Source organism: Colobus angolensis, unplaced genomic scaffold, assembly GCF_000951035.1.
Source record: "Colobus angolensis palliatus isolate OR3802 unplaced genomic scaffold, Cang.pa_1.0 Scaffold150, whole genome shotgun sequence".
Lineage (NCBI taxonomy): Eukaryota > Metazoa > Chordata > Mammalia > Primates > Cercopithecidae > Colobus > Colobus angolensis.
The window spans coordinates 4,152,555-4,179,720 of NW_012114600.1; the positions used below are offsets into that span (position 1 = coordinate 4,152,555).

Consider the following 27,166-nt stretch of genomic DNA (forward strand, 5'->3'; position numbering starts at 1 on the left):
GGGCGCCCCTCCCCCAGCCTCGCTGCTGCCTTGCAGTTAGATCGCAGACTGCTGTGCTAGCAATGAGGAAGGCTCCACGGGCGTGGGACCCTCCCGGCCAGGTGTGGGATATAATCTCCTGGTGTGCCCGTTTGCTTAAAGCACAGTATTGGGGTGGGAGTTACCCGATTTTCCAGATGTTGTGTGTCTCAGTTCCCCTGGCTAGGAAAAGGGATTCCCTTTCCCCTTGTGCTTCCCAGGTGAGGTGATGCCTCACCCTGCTTCAGCTCTCGCTGGTTGGGCTGCAACAGCTGACCAGCACAGATTGTCCGGCACTCCCTAGTGAGATAAACCCAGTACCTCAGTTGAAAATGCAGAAATCACCTGTCTTCTGTGTCGCTCGTGCTGGGAGCTGGAGACTGGAGCTGTTCCTATTTGGCCATCTTGCTCCGCCCCCTACATCTATATTTTTAAGAAATGTTGGTCTATAGTTTTATTTTTTTGTGATGTCTGTCTGGTTTTGGGAAATACTGGCTTCATAGGATGAGTTAGGCAGTACTCCTTTTTCTTCTATCTTGTGGAAGAGTTTTGGCAGGCTTGGTGCTAATTCTTTAAGCATTTGGTTCTGGGCCTTTCTTATGTGAAGTGTTTTGGTTACACATTTAATCTCTTTACTTGTGATAAGTCTATTCAGCGTCTCCCTCCTCCCCAGGGTTTGTTGTTGCTGCTGTTTGTTGTTGTTTGTTTTTTTAGTGACTTTTCTGAGCTAACTGTAAAGTCTGTATTATTTGTCATACATGGCCACTGAAGTCTCTGCTCACTTAGTTTAGTTGTCAGCTATGACTGAAAAGTAATTTCCTTAATCTCTGGAACCAATAATTTTGGTTCCCTAGACTTTGCCAAAGTACTGTGTTTTGGGGAGTTGGGAGTAGGGGTGTGGCCTTCAACACCCATCAGGTAGATGACAACAGTTCCTAAGTCCTAACTTTCTGTTTGTGTAGAGCCTTGAGGTCAGCTGGAGGAGAGGCTGCAGGCCCTCCTCAGATGCTTCCTGAGCTTGCAGGCAGACCTGGACATGTGTACAATCTGATGCATGTTCACAGCCATCTAGATCTCATTAATACAATGGAGCTTTTCAAAGCTCTGATGAACATCTTATTCCCTAGTTTTTCCTTTTAAGCTTTTTTGGCTAGCCTGTTGTTGCTCCAACTGTTATTCGGCATCCTGGAAACTGCAAAGTTAGACAATGGTTTTTTCATTGAGCGCAACAAATGTCCCTAGATTTTTAGAACTGAGCAAGTCAGGTCAAACAAAGAGATTCTTGCAAGTGGGGTCTTCCAGAAAATCACTAAACAGTTCAAATAATGACAGTTCTCTAAGAATGTGGCTTTGAATGATGCCCAAACTTGTTCTGCTCCCCTCCAGTGGCTGCCAGAATTCTGGTTTCACCATAATTACAGGGCTGTTGATTTTAAAGGTTTCCATGGAGCTAGAAAGAAGAGGATGGAAATAGAGGAAGTTAAACCATCACAAAACTTGCTCTTTTACCAAGAGTAAGCCATGTTTATTGAATAAATGCCTTCTGGATTGCTGCAAGTCTTTGGTCAGTTTCCAGAGTTGTGAAAAAACTGATCTGGAAAATTTTGCCCATTTTCTCACTGCCGTTATAGAAGAGAGAATTTTTAGATGTCCTTACTCTTCCATTTTCACAGATGTCACCCCTCTAGGGATGTTTTGATAGATGGGTTTTTTTCTTCATTATGAGTCTTATTTTTCAGGTTCTTTGCATGCCAATTAATTTTCTGTTGCATGTCAGCCATGAATTTTACCTTTTTGGTGACTAGATATTTTTTATTCCTATACATATATTTTGAGTTTTGTTCGGGGTTGCATTTATTTTGTTGGAGAGCAGTTTGACCCTCTCTTGCCTTGCACTTAAGATTTGTTAGGCAGACCAGTATATTGTTTAATCTAGGTTAACTGATCCTCTCTACTGTGGCAATACTCTTTTGAGTACTTTATCTATTTCCTCATGTATTTAAGTTTGCCAGTCTAGCTGGAGGGAATAGGCACTATATTTGGTTCTGTGTGATCATTAGAAAAAGTAACTTCTAAGCCTTTTGGTTGGTTAATTGCCTCACTTTGGTTGGTGTCCTCACAGGTATGTACACACTACTGGTCAGAACTCTGCTGTCTTCCTTTCATTGTGCCAAGACCTGGAAAGTTTTTCAAAGTAGTAGGCTGGAATGATTTTATAGTGTCACTTTGTTTCTCATCTGTCATGGATTACTATTCTTTATTATCTAAGGTTGAGTGTCTTAAAAGCCGTTGCTTTATATATTTTGTCTAGATGTTCTGGTTGTTTTAAGTTAGAAGGTAAATCTATTCCTTGTTACTCCACTTTTGCTAAAAGCAGAAATCTATTTGCCCATTTTTGGATTGGGGCTTTAATTTACACCTAAATCGCTTACCTATTTTAGTCAAATGTTATTAGACTTTACATTATATCTATGAAGATACATGTGTGCTAACTTATACATTGTTACCAGTGATCTAAGGCTAATAGATACCCTTTATTTCCAGTAAGGACCCTCAATATGTTTTATTCCTCCAAAGCTGTGCCTATTGGGAGATATAGTTTCATACAGTTAAGATGGTAATGTAATTAAAACACACACGCGCGCGCACACACACACACACAGAGGCACTACAGGTAGAAAATCTAGCCTGAATCTGAGTTTCTTTCATTTGTTGGTACAACTCTGGGAAACTTGTCTAACGTCTGAACCTATGCTTGCTTATCTGTAAATGAAACTAATTAAATAGGATTATTGTGGAAATGACACAGCATAATGTATATTAAGCATCTGACAAATATTAAGCCCTGGCTAAAGTTAATGACATTTTCTTCCCTTTTAATTATGTATTTTTCAGTGTGCAAACAACTGTGGATTTAGTTACAGACAAAGGATTACATATTGCACCGGGATCCCATCTACTAAGAAACATAAGCTCCATCGACTTCGGCCTATAGTCTATCAGGAATGCCCTGTGGTGCCTTCCTCTCAGGTTTACAAATGCATTAACAGCTGTTTGCATTTGGCCACTTGGAAAGTTGGAAAATGGAGCAAGGTCGGTGTATAATTATGAATTTTAAAACTTCTGAACAAGACTTTCTAGGTATGGGAAATCTGGTAATCTGTACGTCTAATTAGATCCTCAGAGTTGCCCCAGACCACTATTGTCTAAAGACCACTTTATCAGTTATTTATATAAATACCTTATCTCTTGTTTGGTGCTTGCTATAACTTGCTTAAAACAGAGACCATAACTCATACTTATTTCTGTTCCTTAGAGGACTTAGCACAGTGGCTTGCACTTTGAGTAAGTGCTTAAGAAATATTTATTGGTTAAGTGAAGAAGTAAATAAATATAACATATGAGTAATAAAGGTTATATCATATTCTGTTTCCAATTTAATTGATAGAAAGCAACTAAATATCACTTTGCAAACTTAGCACATAACCTAATGAGATAGTCTTAATTACCATCACTGACTAATGTTTATGAAGTATTTACAATGTATTGTTGCTAACTGCACAAAATGAATGAAAAGAAGCCAGTAACTGAGAAATAATAGATTCAGGCTCATGCCTAAGGATTTCTCCCACCTGTGACTCTCCAGCCCCCAGCATAGTTTTGTGTCTTCTGTGGATCTAGCCACTACTGACCCTCAGTGTGCTCCAGAAATACCTGGTCTAAGAAAAGGAGACTTGGATTTTCTGGCCTTGTGATTCATAATATAGTTTATCTTCAAATTTTACTCTGTTCACAGTGCTCAGTGACTTGTGGAATTGGGATAATGAAGAGACAAGTGAAATGCGTTACCAAACATGGTTTGTCCAGTGACTTATGTTTAAACCATTTAAAACCAGGTGCTCAAAAGAAATGTTATGCCAATGACTGTAAGTAGTAGACTTCGAAACTCTACCTAATACCTAAGGGTTTCTAATAAGTTTCAGTTAAACCAAATATCTGTAGTAGTTGCACACTCCACAAAACAAAGTGTCAGATATTCAGAGTGTAGCAATAGTTCTATGATTAGGTTCATGCTGTGTTTGTAATTTGCTCTGTGTTAAGTTGTGTTAATTTGTCTTTGAAGGTAAATCATTTACCACCTGCAAAGAAATTCAAGTGAAAAACCACATTAGAAAGGATGGTGACTATTACCTTAACATTAAGGGAAGAATAATAAAGGTATTATGAAAACAGTTCCTATTTTATTTTAACGTTGATCATTGAATTGGAAAAAGTTTTTCTAGATGTTTACATTTTTTCTTTAGATTCATTGTGCAGACATGCACTTGGAGAACCCTAAGGAATATTTAACACTGGTCCAAGGTGAAGAAAACTTTTCTGAAGTGTATGGCTTTAGGTATGAGATGTGTGTTGGTCTATCTGAGCATTTTCATGATCTTCCGAGAGAATTGGAACTTCTAGCCTTTAGAGTGATACTTGAATAGCTTACATGTGAGACAAATAATGTAGGAGCAGGTAGACATGTTAGGACCTAAACCAGGTGTTGTTAATGCCTGTTCAGAAATAAAGGCTTGAATATTAACCTGTACTGTTAATATTGACTATTGACAGAGAGATTGACTAAGAATACTGTGGCTGAGAAGTCAGACATGGAGAAGGGAAGAATTTAAGAACTATGTGCATTTTCATAAAATCAGTAATAAAACCAGTAATAAAAGCTAGAAGAATTGCAGTTGAATTATTTTTCTACAAACTCTTCTTAGATGTCTCATTGAGAATTTTGTAGGTTCACCTAAAGTGATTTTTACTTCTTTCTTAACTTGTTGACGTTATAATATCGAAGAGCAGGAGTGTGTTTTATTTTTCTATTCCCAAAGATAATCTACATTATGGCCTAGTAACTGCATGTAATACTAAAATATTCCAATGTTGTTACAGACTAAAAAATCCATATCAGTGTCCTTTTAATGGGAGTAGGAGGGAAGACTGTGAATGTGACAGTGGACACCTAGCTGCTGGATACACTGTTTTCAGCAAAATAAGAATTGATCTCACTTCCATGCAAATTAAAAGTAAGTGCTCAATCTACATTTTAAAATCAAAAAGCCTCCACTTGCTTATGAATGTCTAACAATATGTTGGTATATATAGTAGCCAGGGTACAGAGAAGGACCTGGCATTGTGCAAAAATTGCTTACTTTTTTAAAAACAGTTAGCTACATACTTCCTCTGCAATGAATGCACCATGAGGACTTTTTTTTTGAGACGGAGTTTCACTTTTACTGCCCAGGCTGGAGTGCAATGGTGCAATCTTGGCTCACTGCAGCCTCCGCCTCCTGGGTTCAAGCAATTCTCCTGCCTCAGCCTCCCGAGTAGCTGGGATTACAGGCACATGCCACCATGCCTGGCTAACTTTTTTGTATTTTTAATAGAGATGGGGTTTCACCATGTTGGTCAGGCTGGTCTCGACCTCCTGATCTCAGGTGATCCACCCACCTTGGCCTCCCAAAGTGCTGGGATTACAGGCGTCAGCCACCGCTCCCAGCTGGAGACTCTTAATAAAAATGTAATGACAGTGACAAGTAAGATACTACCCTTCCAAGATAAAATCCTCTACCTTAAAATCCTGAGGTACATTAAGGATAAGAAAGTTGATATCCTCAGTCTACTTGTGGAACCTTTTTGCAGGGTTTAAAGTAATCATTTAAATTAGTTTCAAATGATAATTTATCAGGTATTTTCCCATACATTATCTCATTTGACCTTTTTAACACTCTTATATTAGTTAAGGCAGATATTACATCACAATGTTATAAGTAATATGGAAGTTAAGCAACTTGTTCCATTCATACAATTAGTAACTGGCATTAAGGAAAACAAGGTCCTACTCACAGACCTTAGATTATAGATCATATTGCTTGTCTAGAAAATAATTTATAATACAATCAAGTCAAAACATCTTTATAGAACTTAGTATACACCAGGCAAATGCAGCCTGCCATCCTGAAAGTTACATATCTACATGAAGAGGCAAAAAAGTGCATTTCACTAGCAGAGGCTCCATCTCAATTGCCATTGAATCATCAGTGCCTAGCATGGTGCATAAGTCATAGAAAGCAATGAAAAAAATTTAAGACAGCATATGCATGAATACATAGTATATAAATTATAGTCATACAATTATGAACCATTATTATTAATATTAATGGCTATGATTTACTGAATATCCACCATCTACTACAGTGTGGAAGCATTATATTACCATGGTTACAATAATAAATTCTAGACTCTCTGGGTGTAATTCTTCATCTTCATTTATCAGCTGTGTGATGTTGGGCATATGTCTTTAAGCCTCGGTTCCCTCATGTGTAAAATGAGAAACTACCACTAAGGTTTTTTCTTCATTTCCTTTTTCTTTCCTTCTTTTTTTTTTTTGTTCTTATTTGGTGATGATTAAGAGATGATATTTGTAACGTATCTAGTCATTGTTTTACATATAATACAAGGTTGTCAAACCCACAGCCTGCAGTCCTGATGCGGCCCAGGGCGGCTTTGAATGTGGCCCAACACAAATTTGTAAACTTTCTTAAAACATTTTGAGACTTTTTTTGTGATTTTTTATTTTTTAGCTCATAAGCTATTCTTAGTGTTAATGTATTTTATGTGTCGCCCAAGACAATTATTCTTCCAGTGTGGCCCGGGGAAGCCAAAAGATTGGACATCCCTGATAGAGTACATGCTGTATAAATATTGGTTATTTAATAATGTGTATGGTTATAAGCATGTTATCAGCACTCTAAGTTTCTAATAGGCACTCAGTAGCTTATTTGCTGTTAACTAGGCTGCTTTTTAACAAAGCTGCCATTTTGCCAGGCATTGGTCTGGGCCTGGAGCATACAATGTCAAATATATACAGTTTCAGCTCCTCTCTTCTTCTTCCTCAAACTTGTATGGTAAAAATCCAGCCTTGATTAAATTAAACCTCCTACCCATTCTGTGCTTGTAGCATAAAACTGAATGTGGCAAATAATACTAGCCCTTCTGACTGATACCATTTTAAACCCATGAGTACTAAGCTTACAGTGATCCATGGCACTGCCAAGTAACTCTATTGCATTTCCCTAGTCCATTCTCTCTCCTGCTTTTCTAACTTATACCTTCTCCTCTAGCTTCGAATTTCCACATTTTTAATACCTCCATTCTACTAACTCACTGCTGGTGATCTCGCTCGCTATTTCACTGAGAAAATAAGAACAACCAGAAGGGAATTGCTCAAGTTCCCACTGCCACATCTACCTACCTACCTGAATCTTTACCTATCTCCTTTGCTTTCTCCTGTTTACTCTGGATGAACTCTTCATGCTCCCATCCAAGGCAAATCCTGCTCCTTGTCCTCTAAACTCAGTGCCTTGTACCTACTCAAGAACATTATTTCAGCATATTTCATGATCTCCCTCACATCCTCAATTCTGCTGCTGAATCATTTAAATTCTTCATAGAGAAACATGTTATTTCTTTCATCATAATCATGAGCAATAATCTTGACCTTTACCCCTCCAGCCACTGTCCAGTTTCTCTGTGTTCATTTATAGTAAAATTTCTGAAATGAGTTATAATTTGCACTCTCCAATTTCTCTTTCCCCATGCTATACTCTAATCAATCTCTTATTCATATCACTTCCAGGAAACAGTCCTTATCAAAATCGTCGATAACCTGTTTCCCTAAATTCAATGATAAAGTCTTGTTTTTCATCTTACAGGATTCATCAGCAGCATTTGTTTACCAGGATACCATCCTCTAATGGTTTTGCGCCTTTCTTGACCCCTCTTTCTCCTGTCTTTCTCACTGTTTCTCGACTTGGCAAGTTATTCTTCATCTTCTACAACTCTGAATGTTGAGGAGCTGTAGGATTCAATTGTTATTTGGGAATCTCATTAAATTTATAGATTTCAAGTACCACCTGTTAAATGACAGTCCCAAATGCACATTTCCAACCTGGACTGCTACCCTAAACTCCAAAATCCAACTGTCTACTCAGCATATTCATATGAATGTTTAATAGGCATGCCACACTCAATGTATCCAAAACTGAACTTCTAATATTTCCTGCCAAACCTGCTCCTCAAACCCAGATGTTTACCACTGCAGTAAATGCCACCAATAATAGTCTACTTAGTCTAGCTAAAACCTAGCAACACCTTCATCTTCTACCTTTCTTCCACACCCACATGTAATTCAGCATCAACTTCTGTCAGGTGAATTTTCAATGTGCATGCTGTTATGGACAGAATTGTGCCTTTCACTGGTCAACACAAGTCAACATGACCTTCCCACCTCTATTCCCTCTCAGTTTTCTGCTGCCCCGAGCCCCCTCATCACTCCTACTATAGACACAGTGGCCTGTTTGCTGTTCCTTGAACACACCAGGTATGCCCCCATCTTAAGGCCTTTGCATTTACTGTTGCATCTGCCAGGAGCATTCATCTGTAGCTGTCTGTATGTTTTACCCCTTCATTTCTTTTGGGTCTCTGCTGAAATTCATCTTCTAAATAAGGCCATCCGGAGCCACTCTCCACCACTAAATTCTCTTCCTCCCTATTCTATTCTCTGCTTTATTTTCTTTCCATAGCAAGTATCACCCCTAACATACTGTAATATTTGTTTTATAACTTGTCTCTTCCTGGTAAGACTCAGGTTCCACTGGCCTCTGTTTCACCCACTGCTTAGTTCACAATATCTATAATACTGCCCAATGCAAAATATATTGTAAATAAGTATCTGTTGCATTGAAAGTCCTTGCTTTTCTCAAGAGGTTTATAGGAACAGATAGTTTGAACAATCTCAAGACAACTTTGAGTTAACACAAGTGGCAAAAAATGAGTTTTGGGAGGAGGGAGAAGCATGAACAAAAGCATGGAAGGGAGAAGCATTTTGGTGGTATCAGAGAATAAAAAGCAGTCTAGTTTGGTCTAAACATAAATCAAATGTCGGTTGGGGGATGGTAGCTTATTAGAGAAGTTCGCAGGGAACAGATCATGAAGAACAGTGTATACTAAACTATCCATTTGATTTTTATCTTGCAAGTTATAGGAGCCATTGGAATAAAAGCGTAAAGACATATGCAGGGGAAGGAATATAGTTGGTTGGAGGCAGAACAAATTGTATCCATGAAAAATGATTAGGAAGCTAATGTAACAATTCAGATAAAAAGTGATGAGTACTGGAAACATGGGTCAGGATACCCATCTGAGAAATATTAAAGAGGTAGACACTACAGGATTTTCTGATAGAAGGGGTGTGGGAATTAGTGACATGGAATGTTTAGAAAGGTTTCTAAAATAACAAGACAGATGGTAATATAGTTTAGTGAAATGGGAGATAGAGCAGGGCAATTAAATTTGGAGAAAAAGGTAATTCATTTAGCTTTGAACATGTTAAATGACAGATATCTGTGGGTCATCCAAGTAATGATATATGTGCTGTAACTCATCAGAGTCAAGTGAACTGCATATATACTTATGAGTCATCATTGTGTAATTGGCTGATGAAACTGGCTGTTGACTGACATGCTTTTGGAGATAGTAACAATAGATGGTTTGAAAGTTGTGTCTCTGATCTTTCCCAGCCTAACCCACAAATGCCACAAATAAATAGTGGTGTGCAAATGAATGACCACCAGTTATCCAGGGAAGAAAAAGTCCGATTTGTGGTGTTAGGCACTAATATATACATGGTGTATATATTTCTGCCATGACCAATCATAAGCTACCAACATGACCTCACTGTACGTGGGCTTGGGAAGAGATGCACACAGTTGGCTGTCACTATTTGTTACAAGCTGGCTCTGGTAAACCATGGAAAACTTCCTGGTTTCCTGTGGAGAGATTTTTCTCTGTGGAGAGATTTTGAATTACCTAATTGAATTACCTAAATGAATTTTTATATATGCTGTCTATAAGCTTTCAATTTTATTGTTTTGTCATTTATGTTTACATAACTTTTTTTCTCCAGTGATTTTGCTTCTGACCCCACTTTATCTATTTCAGATATTCTGTGACTTCAAATGTAATAATGTATTTATTTAGTTTTAAATCTTCTATTTAATTACTAATATGCTTGCCATTTGTTAGGGCAATTTATGATATGAACATTTTGTATTAAACAAAATTTATTCATTGAGAGCCTAGTCTGTGTTATACACTAGAATTGTGGCATTTGTGCTTAAAATTTTAAAAATTATATATAAATATGTATGTTTACTAAATAAGTAATATGAAAACTCTGTGTTTGATGACAAAGATTGCATTATTGTCTCCATGCTAAAGAGTTTCATTTATTATTTTCTATTTATTATTTTCTAGCTACAGACCTTTGGTTTTCCAAAACAATATTTGGAAATGCAGTTCCATTTGCCACAGCTGGAGATTGCTACAGTGCTGTCAGATGCCCACAGGTATCTCATATTTGTTTGATTAATTTTCTTTCATTGTGAAAAAAAATTATAGCTTCTCTTCATTTATTTTTTTTGACCAGAATGTTGCAATAAACATAAGTAAATAGAAATGCAAAGCTTCATATATGCACTTTGTTTCAAAGGTTATAGATAACCTTTGGAGGAAAAGCATCTTTGACAATTTTGGGTTTGTTTAAAAGGTATAACAATAATTTTAAACATATTCTATTTCTTCTTCCATAATATGTTATCAGTTTCTTCATCTTTCCATTTAGTCCATGGAAATGAATAGATATTTGTCAAAAGGCAAAGGAATGGATCACAAGCATGTGACTTTCATACACTTCTGCTGACATCAGTTCTAATAGCTTCCTAGGTCTGTAACATCCTCCAAATGACAGTCTATTATTGGTAAAATTTATATTGAATATATTTTCATATTTTTATTCTTGCTTTTATCCTTTATTTCCAGAGTTCTCTTCACATGCTCTTATGTCATTTCCATGATTTCCAATATAGAGCATGCTTCTTAGAAGAAAATTTACTTTCACATTTTTAACTAGAGATTTTACATAGATAATGAAAACAATATTTTTATGATAAGATGAAGGATTGTAAGCTAGATGAATATAGCACTTTTAGGTGACTCATTGGTAATGGAATATATGAATCAAATCTACTACCTAAGACAAGTGGTAATTACTATATTGATATGATTTTGAAGAGAAGTAGTTAATAGTTTGTCATAGGCCTCTCTTCTTAGACTATTCCATTTATAATTTTCATCATATGACATTGAAGTTACGCTTATATTAGGAAGAGAGGACATTTTCTGTTAGAGAACTTGAAGGAGATCAAGAGACACTGGAACTACAGGCTGAAATGAATAAAAGCGTGAATAAATCTATACATCTTAACTCAGGTCCAGAAACTCAAACAGAATGTGGTGACGTTACATGAAAAAGACAGGTGTTTTATTCACCCAGCATGAGTTCAGTATGACTCCTTTAGAGCAGGGAGTGATTTATAAACAACTTAATATAATCATAAGGTTACAAAACAAAATAGCAAGATGGAAGGATTTATTTTCATTTGATACTGAAACATTACAGTTATTTTAAAATTTCTATCTGTAAAAGATCATTTTCAATCTACTTAGGAGTAGGAGGGGATCATAGGAAAGAAAGAAGGGTTTAAATCATGCCAACTAAGGAAAATGGAGAAGGTAGCCAGGAAAAGAGTGGGAGATAATGGTAACGATCTTTACATATTTAAAGAACTACCATACCATGAAAGAGGAATAAGGTCATGTGTGTTCCTCCAGGAGGCATTAATAGGGCAGTAGATTCCAGCTCAACAGTAAGAAGGCTTTGACAGGTAGAGTTGTTGGTAAGGAGAACCCAAATCTGGGGCCCAAATAAATCGTTAATTTTTGCCTTTATTTGTATGGATTGATCTTATATTCTGCAACTTTGCTGAACTCATTTATTAGTTGTAACAGTAGATTACTTAGGATTTTCTTTGTACACAGTGATGTCATCTGTGAATAAAGATAATTTTACGTCTTCTTCAATCTAGATACCTTTTATTTCTTTGTCTTGTTTTGTTGCCCTGACTACAGCTTCTAGTACAATACTGGATAAAAGTGCCAAGAGTGAACATCCTTGTGTTCTGATATTAGGCAAAAAGCATTCAGTCCTTCAGCAATAAGTATTTTAGTTTCACGTGTATGTTAAGTATGTCAGCTAGGAGTCTTTTCTAGATATCCTTGCTCGGGTTGAGGACATGTCCTTTTGTTTCTAGCTTAAGTGTTATTGTAAAAGGATGTTGGATTTTCTGTGGAGAAGATCCTGTGGTTTTTGTCCATTACTGGATAGAGTGTTACCACACTGATTTATTTTTGTATGTTGAAACACAATCTTGCATTCATGTGATCAATCCCTCTTAGTCATGGTGTATAATTATTTTCATGTATCGCTAAATTTGGTTTGCTAGTATTTTTCGAGAATATTTCATATCTGTAGGAGAGATTGTTGTATCTTTGTTTTTCTTGTGCTGTCTGTCTCGTTTTGGTATCGCAGAAGTCGTGGCCTTAGAGAATGTAGTGGGACATGTTTTTTCCTATTGTACTGTTTGGAAAGAGTTTGTGAAAAATGTATTCTTTATATGTTTGGTAGAATTTACCAGGAAAGCCATCTGAGCCTGGGCTTTTTGTGAAAGTTGTTTTAATTACCAATTTACTTTATTTATTTATTATAGATGTATTCAAATTTTTGCTGTTCTTGAATTTGTTTTGGTAGTTATGTCTTTTTAGGAATTTGTTTGTTTTATCTAAGTTAACTAATTGGTTGTCACACATTGTTGATAGTATTCCATTATAATCCTCTGCTCTTCTTTTTCCAGTGTTTTAAGGTAAAAGGGTAGATTATTGATTTGAGATTATTTTTCCTTTTTAATATAGGCATTTATAGTTATAAATTTTCCTTTAATCAATTCTTTTGTTGCATCCCAAACTATTTGATATGTTGTCTGTTTCCTTTAATTTATTTTATTTTCTATTATTTATAGTTATGTGTTTGATATATTGGTTATTTAAGAGTGTGGAGTTTGATTTCTACATATTTGTAAATTTGCCAAATTTTCTTTTTTGGATTTCAACCTTTATTGTGACTGGAAAACACGCTCTGTGTTATTTTATTTACTTAAATTTATTGAGCCTTATTTTATGGTATAGCATATAGTTTGTCCTGGAAAATCTTCAATGCATTCTTGGGAAGAATGTGCATTTTGTTGTTGTTGGATGAAGTGTTCTATAGACTGTAGACCTTATTGATTTACAGTGTTGTTCAACTCTTCCTTTCTTGTTGATCTTCCGCTTAGTTGTTCTATCTGCTGAAATTCTACAACTATAATTTTTAAATTGTCTATTTCTCAATTCAATCTTTTATGTACTTTGTTTTGCTTCATTTATTTTGAGATTTTGTTGTACATGAATATATAATTGTCATAACTTCCTTACATATTGACCTTTTTATTATAAAATATTCGTCTTTATCTACAGTAATGTTTTTGTTTTAAAGTCTAATTTATCTGATATTAGTGTGGCCACTTCGGCTCTGTTAGAATTGCTATATATATTTTCATCCCTTTACTTTCAACTTATTTATATCTTTGGCTCTTAAGAATGTCTCTTACAGAGTGTTTTGTTGGATTACTGCCTTTGATTGGATTTCTTGAACGTTACTATTGCTATGTCTGGATTTACATCTGCCATTTTACTTTTTGTTTTCTATATGTCTCATGTTGTCTTTGTTCAACTGTTCCTCCTTACTGCTTTCTTTTTTATTCAGTGAATGTTTTCTAGTGTAACATTTTAATTTCCTCAATTTTTTCATTATTTTTGAATTGTTTTCTTAGTGGTTATTCAAAGGCTTACAGTATATGTCTTATCAGAATGTACTTTACATTTTACTATTGAACATTCCTATCTTTCCAGTGAAATATAAAGACAGTACTACTATAAATGACCTATTTCTTCTCTTTTCCTGCTATATTTATTATACATATACCATTTATAAAGGCAACAAACTTGCAACATATTGTTATTATATTAACTTAAATAATTTTATGTCTTTTACATAATATGAGAGAAGATAGAGCAATTATATATTCATAGAGTTGGTTACGTAAACCTTCTCATTTAGTATTTCTGGTTCTCTTTATTTCTTCCTGTGGATTTGACTTATTGTCTTGTGTCGTTTCCTAACTCTAAACAGCTTTGCTTCCACCTGTCTTATTTGTCCCCTTATCGTCAAGTATGTTACACGTCTATATATTACAGGTCAATAATAGAATTATATACACCTTGGTTTATACGACTGCCTTTAAATAAGTTAAAATAAGAAAAGTGAAGACATAAGCAATTATAGCATATTTTATAATTATCTACATAATTATCAGTACTCTTGATTGTTTTGTGTTGATTTGTTTTAATGTCTGGTGTTACTTGATTTCAGCCTGAAGAACTTCCTTTAGTATGTCTTGTAAAGTAGATCTGCTAGCAAGACGTCCTCCCATTTTTTTTTTAATCTAGGAGTGTCTTTATTTTGCCTTCCTTTTTGAATGATAGATTTGCTTATTGAAAAATTATTGATGCACAGTTTTTATTTTCAGTACTTTGAATATATCATCACACTGCCTTCTGACTTCTAAGTAGATAATAGATGTCAGCTTTTATCTTATTGGGTTCCATGGATGTGGTCATTTTTCTCTTGGTGTTTTTGGGGATTTTCTCTTTGTATTTGTCTTTCAGTATCTTTACTGTGTCATATTTGATGTGCCTCTCTTTGTGTCTACTTGGCTTGGAGTCCACTAAGCTTCTTGGATGGGTAAATTAATATGTTTCACTGATTTTGGAAAATTTTCAGCCATTATTTCTTCAAATATATTCTCTGCTCTTTTTAATTCTTCTCTCCTTTTGGTACTTCCATTGTGCATATGTTGGTGCACCTAATGGTGTCCTTTCATTCCTCTGAGGCCCTGTTCGTTTTTCTTCTTCTTTTTTCCTCTCTGTTCTTCAGACTGCATCATTAACATCCCTTTAAGTTTGCCAGTTCTCCTGGGTCCAGTAGACAATTTCAGTCCCCTTTGTGAACTTTTTAATCTTGGCTATTATACTTTTCATCTTCAGAGTTTTCCTCTGACTCTTTGTGAAATATGATATCTTCATCTTTATTGATATTCTCTATTTGATGAGACACAGTTATCATACCTCCTTTTACTTTTTTAAACGTGGTTTCTTTAGTCCTTTGAACATTATTTGTATTAGCTGCTTTGAAGTCTTTGTCTGCTTAGTCTGACATCTGATACATCTCAAAGGAAGTTTTTCTTGACTTTTTTCTTGTGTACGCATCATGCTTTCCAGTTTCTTTGTATGCCTCATAAATTTTGTTGAAAACTGGATATTTTAGGTAACTATATTTTAGCAACAGTGATTACTGATTTCACCCTCCCTTCTGAGGTTTCTTGTTATGGTTGTTGTTTGCTTCTTTGTTTGTGTGCTTTTTTAATTACCTGACTGAAATACGTTACACGTCTATATGTTACAGGTCAATAATAGAATTATATACACCTTGGTTTATACGACTGCCTTTAAATCAGTTAAAATAAGAAAAGTGAAGATATAAGCAATTGTAGCGTGTTTTATAATTATCTACATAATTATCAGTGAATTCTATTTCTCTTGTAGTGTACAGCCTTTGATGTTGCTCCTCAGTGGGCACAGTCTTGGGCATGCACAGTGACCGTGATGTTCCTCTCCTTCAGGGATAACAGTGGTCTTAGCTGGGCTTTCTTCAGTTCTCATTCCCTGAAACTATTTTGAGTTTATCCGTGGTCTGTCTCTACTGATAGGATGCTTAGCAAGAGCTCCGCTCATTGCTAGACAATTTCCCTATTCTTTCAACAACATTTTGGGGACACAAATAACTCCATAATCTGATCCAATTAAATTGAGACCCCATGGCCTCAATTAGTCTTATAGTCTGTCTCTGAGATCAGGAAAGTCCCCAAGAAGAGCCTTTGTTAGCTGCCTCATTCTCTGGTTCTCTCTGTTAAACTTCAATCTTATCTACCATTTGCCTTCATTGAGCTACTACCATCCTCTTAACAACACACCACTAAAATCTTCTTTTCCATAGAGTACCTTGAACTTGAACTTCTCCAGGTTCTATTCCAGATAAGCTCGGTCACAATAGGAAAAGCTAGTGAATTTCCTATTTTTACAACTTGATTCTCTCCCTGGGAAGAAGCTCTGCAATACTGTGTATCTGGGGACAGGGACAGTGGCCCATTCCTCAGAGTAACACCCCTGCTGTATAAATGGAGTGGTAATCCCTGGTCTTCTTGACTTTTGACCTTTTCAGCATGGCGTGTCTGCCTTACCAATGATTTTTTGTGGGGACATTTCAGGCCTAGTGTGCTTGATCTACCATGCCTGGGGTGGACTGACTGCTCTGTGAGTAGGGACTGGGTGGAAGAAGGGAGCTTCAGACTCTCAGCTACTCTTGCCTATAATTCAACTTCTGCAGTACAGAGCTGGGTGGAATAAGAAATACTGGTGGCCTGCCCCTCTCAAAGAGAAACCATAGCCTTAACAGGGAGCTGGAGGGGAATGGAGTCCTATATCCTTAACTGCATTCACCATGATTAGAATGATCATCTTGCTGAGGTGGGAGGAAAAGAGGGTGAGCCATGCTTCAGATGCCACAGATTCTCACTGTTCTTACCTAGATTTAATACATTTTCTTGAATAAATGTTTCTCCCTTTTCCATATAACCATAGAACAAATTTCAGAGACTTTAAGTGGTGGTTATAGTTATAATTTTCACCAGTGGTGTTTGTTTCACTGGAGAGAGTGTCCATGGGCTCCTCACATCACCATTCTAGAAGTGCTTCCTCACATGATTGTATTTTTAAAGGCAGGCAACTTTGCAGAGGAATCCTATGTTCTCATTCAATCTTTGAGGCTAGTTAGCTCTATTTATGTCCATTCTTCTTTCCAATTCCCTATTTCACCCATATTGGTGATGAATACCTATCTCTAACATGGTGACTCTGACCTACTACTTTGCATTCAGTTCCCTTCCCAGGACTGTCCTTTCCCTGCTGAGCCCCTCCTCTCCTGAAGTCCTGCACTGTCTCTTTTTATACCTGTTCTTAAGTCAAGAATGTGTAATCTAAAACTTTTAACATTCTAAACAGTTTTTTCCTTGATATATGGATGTCTTTTGTTGGTGACACATCCATTCCAACCCTCTTAAATGGAGATTATACATTCTACAATGGTTAACCTATCTCAAGACTGGTCAACTTGTCCAACAACCCATCCTCCTTTTAAGCTATGCCTTCTGGTCATATATTTGATGTAATTAGAGATAAGTAAATTGACAATGGAACCTAGTCTGCTAATACAAGGCCTAACAAATGTTGTTACTTTGGAAAGGTCACCCAGTTCTGGAAATTTGGTCCTTGTCATTACATGTTGAATTGGGAAAGGTCTGGTCAATGAGACATCAAGAAAATCACAGGAGATGCATATACAAGTAAATCATATGACTGTCAAATGGAATCAAATTTTATTTTATTTTATTAATGAACTTTCCTTATAGGAAATATCTGAACAGAAACCCAATTATTACAAATAAAATATTTCATCATGTACATGAAATTTGAATGAGATATTTGCACAATCAGGTTTTTAAATAATAAGATAGCTATTTCCATTTCTTTCTAACTCTGTTTCTCCAATTTCTCTTTAATCCTTTTTTCCCTATAAGACCTTGAAAAAGTTATGTAGCTGTAAACTGAGATTACCCAGTTTATAACTGAAGAAACAGACATTCCATGTTAACAGTCTGTCCAAGATCCTTAAGAAAGTCATAGGCAGAACCAGTAATAAAATGCTCTTCCTGCCCACTGGGGCGAGATGTCTCCCTTGCATGGTTTTCTAGGCATTTCTGAAACGCAAATTTCAGAAATGCTCCATTTCCAAAATTAGATGTTATTGGGCATAGACACATGCCGTCAAAAGGAGCTGTGCCCTTCTATATTCAGCCTGTATTTATCTGCTTGAGGCTACTGTTACCAAAAATACAAACTGCCCAATATTTTTGGAGATGTTCTGTCAATATATAAACTAGATTCTGTGTTATGTTACACAGCATCTGCATGAATACTCTCCAGATGTTTGATGTCACAGAACTTATACTGTTGTTTGGGATTCATCAAACCCACATCCTCTGTGTTTGCATGTGACAGGATAATCTGGGATAGAAATGCTAAAATGAGTATGGACACATATGGCGCTTTTTAGGGAAAATAAACTTTGCAACATTGCAATATGAGATGAAATTAAGGAGTGTGGTGTGACTTTAGAATGCATATGTCAAAAGTAAAGTAAATGTTTTGTACTTTTTGCAAAGCCACAAAAACTTTTAAAAACAAAAGTAATGTGGATCTCTTTAACTGGTTGGTAATTACATAAAAGTAGGAGAAAAATCATATTTGGCTAATGTCAGTGGGTTATGGCCAGCATCCAGTTTGAATGTTAAAAGTCAGTTGTTAGATATTTGGAATGTGTATTCATTATTATCAAGTTGTAGAGTTTAATATATATCCATTAGATCTACCCTTTCTATTACATTGTTTAAATCATGTCCTTTTGTTCACTTGATCTCTCTTGTTACTGGAAGTGGTATATTGATTTTTCCTATTATTAGGGTGTGTCTGTGTAGCAGGACAAGCTGCAGACAAAACTCCTCAGACACTGGATTAAAGAAGGAAGAGGTTTATTCGACTGGGAGCATCGGCAAGACTCCTGTCTCAAGAGCTGAGCTCCCCAAGTGAGCCATTCCTGTCCGGTTTAAGGGCTCGCGACTCTAAGGGGGTCCACGTGAGAGGGTCGTGATTGATTGAGTAAGCAGGGGGTACGTGACTGGGGACTGCATGCAATGGTAATTAGATTGGAACAAGACAGGATAGGGATTTTCACAGTGCTTTTCTCTACAATGTCTGTAATCTATAGATAACATAACCGATTAGGGCAGGAGTCGATCTTTAACTACCAGGCCCAGGGTGTGGTGCCGGGCTGTCTGCCTGTGGATTTCATTTCTGCCTTTTAGTTTTTACTTCTTCTTTCTTTGGAGGCAGAAATTGGGCACAAGACAATATGAGGGGTGGTCTCCTCCCTTATCTGTGTCTCCATGCATATCTCATAGATTTTGTTTCATAAAAGTTGTTGTTGTATGATTTGATACGTAATATTTACTATGTGTTATGTCTTCTTTGTGGATTATTACTTTCAGCACTTCCTTGTCACGGTTTCATGATTGGGGACTCAAATTCTCCTTTGTTGTTTATCAACATTGCTACCCCTGCTCTCTTTTTATGTCCTTTGTCTTTTTATGCTCACTTTTAAGTATTTATTTATTTATTTTTATTTTTTTTGAGACAGAGTCAAGCTCTGTCACCCAGGCAGGTGTGCAGCAGCACAATCTCAGCTCACTGCAACCTCTGCCTCGCAGGTTCAAGAAATTCTCCTCCCTCAGTTTCCTGAGTGGCTAGGATTACAAGCGACTGCCACCACGCCTGGCTAATTTTTATATTTTTAGTAGAGACAGGGTTTCACCCTATTGGCCAGGCTGGTCTTGAACTCCTGACCTCAGGTGATACACCTACCTCGGCCTCCCAAAATGCAGGGATTACAGGTGTGAGCCACCGCACCCGGCTGGTGATATGCATTTTCAAGTCTTATTTTAAAACCTGAGATGTTGGTTTCCTTACTGTTGAGTTTTGAGAGCTCTTTATATGTTCTGGATACAAGTCTTTTGTTGGATACGGCATTCTAGTTCAAACCTTGTCTTTTCTTTCTTTTAAGTATCTCTCACCAAGCAATTTTCAATTTTAATGAAGTCAAATTTTTCTTTTATGGACTGTACATTTAGACTCATTTCTGAGAAATCATTAAATAAACTCAAATTACTGAGATTTTTCTCCTTTTGGAAGTTTTCTTCAAAAACTTTTTATAGTTTTATGCTTTACACCTAGACCTACAATTTATTTTGAATTAAATTTTGTACTAAGTCTGGGGGATTTATAGATGTAATTTTTCATCTGAGTCCAAAACATATAGATACCCAATTTTTCTACCACCACATGTTGAAAAGACAATGTTTTCTCCACTTATTTGCCTTTCTACCTTTGTCAAAAGTACTGGCCATATTTATGTGGGTCTTTTTTTCCTTTGATTTACATGTGTCTGTCTTCACCAACACCATATGTCTTGATTAGGATAGCTTTATGATAAGTGTTAAAGTAGTATGGGTCCTCCAGCTTCATTCTTCTTTTGTAAGCTTATCTCGACTATTTATATCCATAGCCTTTCTTTATAAATTTTAGAATCAACTCTCTGTACCTACAAAGATTCTGGATGGAAAATTTGTATTGGTATTATATTAGATCTATAGAGTACATACATAATAAAATGTGTACAGTGTATTTAAAAATTGTAAAACATAATTATTTAATGAGCACACATGAACCAACCAGTCAATCCAAGAAGTGAAACGTTAAAACTTGCATCTATCTATATGCTTCTCCTCCATCTTATACCCATACCTACCTTTTTCTTTGACACAGCCAGTTACTCAAGAATAAACATTCCAATTTATTGAATTCCTAGGTCTTCTGAATCATATTACCTTCCATTTGTGATTTGGCTACTGAAATTTTAATTTGTGTAGTGACTGCTTCTTCAAAATATCAGGAGAGTAGAAGAGGAGATAAGTTTCATACTGCGTATCTACTCTTCTGACATTTCATACTACATATGCATGTATGGAGCGAGAGACAGTGAGAGAGAGAGAGAGAGAGAGAGAGAGAGAGACCTCATATGTTGAACAATTTTTAGGTTAAAGATTAGGTTTGAGGTTTAAATTTTAATCTTAAATGAAGTATTGGAATTAATTAACACATTTATTCACTTATTTATGACTTCTAAAATCCTATAGGAATGTATAAGTACCTTTTTATGGCACTTATAGTTATCTCGTTGAATTACTTTTTTTAGGTACATATGCTATTTCACTTGACAGATTTAAAGTGAGATCTGTCTGATCTCATGGTACTTGACACCATCTCTGCCAGTCAGTTAATTTCGAACAAATGAGTGAGATGTATTTTCAGCTCCGTCAACATCATACCAAATTTCAGATAATTGTTTTACCATTTTTTTTTTTTGAGATCGTATTATGTAGTTTTTTAAGTGAGGACTAAGAACAGAAATAAAGCTCATGAAAATTGGTCCAGAGAAATGGAACAATCAATAGTTCTAGACTCAACTAATTGTGTTGATGACCACCTAAGGCTGTTAGTAGTCCATCAGATTCATTCCTTTTACTTCCAGTGTATATACATTTGAATATTTTTAAGGCATCTTGATCAGGGAGGTAGAGAACAAATGGAAGAATGGAAAAACGGTATTAGGTTGCATGGCCCAATCCGGGCACTCAAGGAGCATCTGGTTACAAGAAATTTACATGATAGAATATATTTTCATTTTTAAATAACTTTATTTGGTGAAAATCCTATCTGAGAAGGAATGTGAGATTGGAGGTATACAGTGCAAAAAACCTGTATCAGGTTGATTAAGTGTCAAATGGAATAATATATCCTAAGAATCAATTCTTTTTATTCAAATATTTGTGAACATAAAATATTACTTTGTCTAGTTTTAGTGTCATTCATTATCATAGAGTCTGAAGAGTTTTATATATGTATTTGTGTATTTACTTTTATAATACTACTATTTAATGTTTTTAAAGCTGCACTTAATTCATCCATTTGAAAACACTTATTGAGAACTTAGGCCCTGTTCTGTGCTCTGGGAATACAGCAATGAAGCTGACATAGAGTTCATATTCTAAATTTCATAACCAAGTGATGTTGTGTATGATAAATTGTCTTTGAAATTTATCTAAAACTAATTATTTCTGCAATGGAAAATTCTCCATTTATTGTCATTGTTTTATACAAATATTTGATCTTTATTTGTTTTTAAATGAGAAATATACAATATAAGATTGCTAAGAAATCCAAGTTAATGACTAAGTTGATATCTAATTGTTTTAGCAATATTAATAATTCACATTATATATAGAGAGTTTATTTAGACTTTGCTTTTATGACAAGATAATATTTTCATTCATATAATATAAAATCCAGTGTTTTGTCACAGTCTTGCTAAAGATTCATGAGTCTTAAGCCATTGAGATATTGTGATGTAATTGAAGAATGTCGTAATATTGTTCTGAATCTATATGCATACTGAACATTGTCAGTAGACTGAAACTTGTTTATAGTTCTACTTTTCAATGTTTAAATCTGTACTGTAAAATTATATAAATATGACACAAGTGTTACCTATTTTAATCACACATTTTCTCAGTTAACATTGCAATTTAATAGTTAACAAAGACAGTCTGAAATATTTTGACATAAAAATGGTCCTGTACTTGGAAAGAATTAGATCATAAAGCTCATAGGGGACCCACACACCATAATGTGTTTAAACCATGTGGCATCACACATCTAAACACCGTTTTTGGTGTTTAAAATAGATATAATTGCCAGGACAATAATATTATGTTAGATAGTTTTGTGTGGTGAGTTAAAAAGTAATATTCTTATCACAAAAGGAATGGGGCAATAACAGAGATTCTGGAAAACACGTCAAATAGGTGAAACATCATAGAAGTTAGCAATGAAGGGTCAAAAATAGAAAGTGTAGAAATGTTAAAGTGCAGCAAATATTGGTCCCCATGAACGCTATTTCTGTCAGGATTTACTAATTTCTACAGGACCATTAGCTCTAGTTGTCAAATCATAGAGTCCTGGAGTTGGGCAGAGTTACTTCTCCACAAATAGCATTATATAGTATTAATTCAGTTGTCACTTGCAATTGAGAAGACTTATTTGTAATCAATTTTCAAAGTCTTTAACTGGTTCATTTTCTTTACAGTAAGGTTATATCGATATTCTTTCATTTTATAAAAGACCCTTGAAGAGTATTTTAAGTCCATCCTTATATAATTCCTATTCAGATGTTGTTAGCCAAGAGCATTCTTAAATATTTATAAATTCCATCTATTTTTGTTTGTTTTATTTACAATCCAGGGACAGTTTAGCATTAATTTAGCAGGAACTGGGATGAAGATATCCAGCACAGCAAAGTGGCTTGCTCAGGGGAGTTATACCTCTGTCAGCATACGAAGATCAGAGGTAAGTCCTGCAGCGCCAAAAAGCCTGTTTGAAATACTTCTGTGCTGTGAACTACCATTAAAGGCTCTCTACCTTAAATGTAAACTTGTATGAAATTGATGACTAAAGAGTTATTGCATATAATGGGTAGATTCTATATAATGGAGCACAACATCAATTTATGAAATGAAACGGGATTCATTTGTATTAATGTGCATGTGTAGGTTTTGTATACTTATGAATCCATATATGGGCTATAGATGTCTGGACATAAATTGCCAAATGCCAGGACATATAGGTTTTGTCTATCTCAAGTTTGGAGCTAATGACTTGAAATACAGGTCTTCAAAAAAGGTATGTTTTTTACTATACTTGAATTACTGAAAGTTTACAGGTTTTAATATTTCAAAATGAGTGTTAAGTTTTGTTTTATTCCCTCACTGTTTTAGTGATGGGGGTGGTGTTGGCGACCCTTGTCATTTAACAAATATTATTCACAGTTTTTTCAAGAATTAGGATTATGTATTTATGTTGTACTCATGTTTTCCTGTCTTTATCTAGATAACATTGTTATTTTATTTGTAAAAATATAGACTGTTATGTAGTATTTATATATATAGTTATAACTTTTTTTTTTTTTTTTTTTGAGACGGAGTCTCACTCTGTCGCCCAGGCTGGAGTTCAGTGGCGCGATCTCGGCTCACTACAAGCTCCGCCTCCCGGGTTCCCGCCATTCTCCTGCCTCAGCCTCCCGAGTAGCTGGGACTACAGGCGCCCGCCACCTCGCCCGGCTAACTTTTTGTATTTTTTTTTAGTAGAGACGGGGTTTCACCATGTTAGCCAGGATGGTCTCGATCTCCTGACCTCGTGATCCGCCCGTCTTGGCCTCCCAAAGTGCTGGGATTACAGGCTTGAGCCACCGCGCCCGGCCCTAAATTAGGCTTTTAGTTTGTCTACCTGCTAACATAGGTTGTAGTTCATTAGAAAGGGATTGAAGGTACAGAGGGCAACCTTAAGCCAAATTTAGTTTAATAATATGTTACAGAATTGAGATTTACTTAACCTTACTTAACCTTAATAGTTATAACTATTTTTATAGTTTATTTATATAATTATTTTAACTATAGCACATGTTGTATTATCCAAATAGAATCCACTTAATTTTCTGCAGGTATGATGTTCCAACATGTACACTTCAAGAAATGCTTTCTATTACTCACGGTTATTGTGTCTTAGATAACATAGCCCTGCCCATAGTAAATCTGGATCTAGGTTATATTTGTTCTCACTTATATTACACATAAATTAGCACCAGCAACAACCCCTGTATACTCTAATGTTTTATGATTTTTGTTATACTCCTATTTATATAAATATTTCTCATAAATGAAACTTAGTATTCTGATAGTCATAGCCTTTAAAACATTCTGTTTCTGAAGACGATAAAATTGGGCTTTACTTAACAAAAGATTTGTGTTTTTATTAACTTCTATTCTAAAGATTAATTCATTATTTATTTCATTGAGAACTTCTATCTCAATCAAAAATGTTGCACATAACTATTTCTTGAGATCTGATGCCCGGTGTGAAACTGATTGGTAAAATCCAGGTATACTTACAGAAATGCAAACATATTTTCCTTTGCCAATAAGTTTAATGAAGATCGAGTTCTTACTACAACAGAGGGAATAGGGAATTATTCAACTCTGAGAATTTACTGCCATTCCCTTCTCTGTGTACTCAGGTTCTCCAGAGCTAAAATTGCTTTAGAAAGAAAAGGTAACTTCAAAAGCTTCCATTCTCAAAACATTCTTGCATCTCAAAATGTCCCCAGAACCTACAGTTTTCTTCTCTATCTTTACTCCCTTAGATTTTAAAAAATTACCTTTTCCAGATATGATTGGAGTTCAACCTGTTTTTGTGTCGTGTTCTAGAAATGTCTTCAGTCTTCACTTTTAGACCTAAAGATGTGAGGCATCTCGAGAGTGCATCTATCATGTCCTGACCAACCCACTTCAGCCCACCTCTGTCACCTGTTCCTCAGTGAACTGCTCTGCTTATGGAACAATCTCCCATTTTAGTTCTTTTCTAATTCTAGTGACTACTTTCAGCCCAGTTTTAATTTTTTTCTCCATTTTACCACCTTCTATACTTTTCTCCAGAGTGTGTTTCTAATGCCTCCATGAGATGTTTGAAATAAATGGGATAGAATATGAATTATATACCTTTAAAGTCAAGTTTATACAATATCCTTCTTTTATTTGGTCTAAGAGAACATTATATAAATTTGTGTAAATACTGGATAGCAAATTGGGAGAGGTTTTAATAGACTCACTGAAGCAAATAGAGACCTAGATGAAAAATATGTGGATTGAGATTGAAATATGTGGATTGGATTTAAATCTTAATTGAGATTTAAATTGTCTAAATTATAGTATGGTATATAATATTCAATTAGCTAAAATGAATCTCAGGTTATCTAATATCCTTTAACTTTCCCATGTCCACCAGTTTGAACTAATATCAAAAGGGTATGATCTTTGACCTCAAATGCAATTCTTATAGGAAACCTCTGCTAATGATTTTAGCCATATGATTCAAAGCATTTGCTTTTTCTGCTATTTGCATGCAGACATGAGCTTGTATAAGATTCTTCTATATTTCTTCTTCCAATTTTCAGGATGGAACCAGATTTTTCGGCAAGTGTGGAGGGTACTGTGGAAAGTGTCTTCCTCACATGACTACTGGTCTCCCAATTCAAGTCATATGAACATTTAGAAAGGGGATGTATGCCCTAAAGAGGAAATATTCTCTGAAACATTCAAATAACGGGTGCTCATTTCTTTATTTCTCCCTTCCCGAGATTTCCAGGTCTAATATGTCTCTGCGTTTTTTTCAGGGTGTTCATCAGGGATTCAAATAACTGCTTAATAAGGTTCTATTAATCAGGATTTTTTTTAAAGAACATAATAATTTATAACAGAGAATACCAGGATTGAATGAATTATACCAAGACAGTGCTGCTCTTAACATCTTGGACTGGATCACACTTATCTTATACCTATAAACACATGTGTAAATCTCTGCTCAGCTTTGTACTGTACAATGAAATTTATTCTACTAGCTAAAATGAAGCAAGTAAATATTAGGATAATAAACATTCAAAATTACTATAAACATTATTTAATCTTTCTGACAAATAGCAAATCAATAGTTACATTAAAAAGCACATTATACTTTCTACTCATACAGTTTAGATACCTTGTTTTATTTTTCCTTTAATTTTTACTTGTGGATTATGGTGCTTCAATTAAAAAAATAGTCCTCAAATGAGGTACAAATTGTGTATTAAAAATGTATGTTTGGGTTAAATAGTAAATAAAAAATTTTGTGGGTATAATAAAGATATGATATAATTTAATTTTTAAGATCTACCTCAAATTTGATTGTACTTATAAGAACAATACATTGTTTTTATAATATTTATATTCTGTTTTGCCTTTATAATTCTTGTGTGTGTATATATATTCTTTAAAAATCTATTTTCTCAAAGTTATGTACTGTATTCTATTAATTAAATATGTGAGAATTCTTTTAATTTTGAAGATCTTATTTTGGTAAACCAAAAAATATATTTACATATGTAAAAGTTTTATTAGAGATGTTTAAGTTATTTTATATCAGAGGTTTCTCAAAGTCAGAACATAAAGGAGTATAAAAATTAACTATTAATTGGCAAATTCTCAGGTATTAAGAGTTTTTACATGCAGATAATTTAACCATGTATTATATAATAATATGCTTTTGAAAGACATGTAGACAAATAATATTTTAATATGGAGACCTACTCTGCAAACCAAAAAAAAAAAACAAAAAA

General features: G+C 35.2%; 1 protein-coding gene across 1 annotated transcript in view; it reads left to right on the plus strand.

Moving 5' to 3' along the window:
• ADAMTS20 (ADAM metallopeptidase with thrombospondin type 1 motif, 20) overlaps positions 1 to 26,231 on the plus strand; it is a 206,105-nt gene extending 179,874 nt beyond the window's left edge. The window contains exons 32-39 of the mRNA XM_011936079.1: positions 2,914 to 3,111; positions 3,815 to 3,944; positions 4,142 to 4,236; positions 4,323 to 4,414; positions 4,957 to 5,090; positions 10,381 to 10,472; positions 23,206 to 23,310; positions 25,970 to 26,231. Of these exons, the coding sequence (XP_011791469.1) occupies positions 2,914 to 3,111; positions 3,815 to 3,944; positions 4,142 to 4,236; positions 4,323 to 4,414; positions 4,957 to 5,090; positions 10,381 to 10,472; positions 23,206 to 23,310; positions 25,970 to 26,059 (936 nt within the window). The 3' untranslated portion in view covers positions 26,060 to 26,231. The remainder of the gene's footprint in view (positions 1 to 2,913; positions 3,112 to 3,814; positions 3,945 to 4,141; positions 4,237 to 4,322; positions 4,415 to 4,956; positions 5,091 to 10,380; positions 10,473 to 23,205; positions 23,311 to 25,969) is intronic.
• The last annotated feature ends 935 nt before the right edge of the window (positions 26,232 to 27,166 follow it).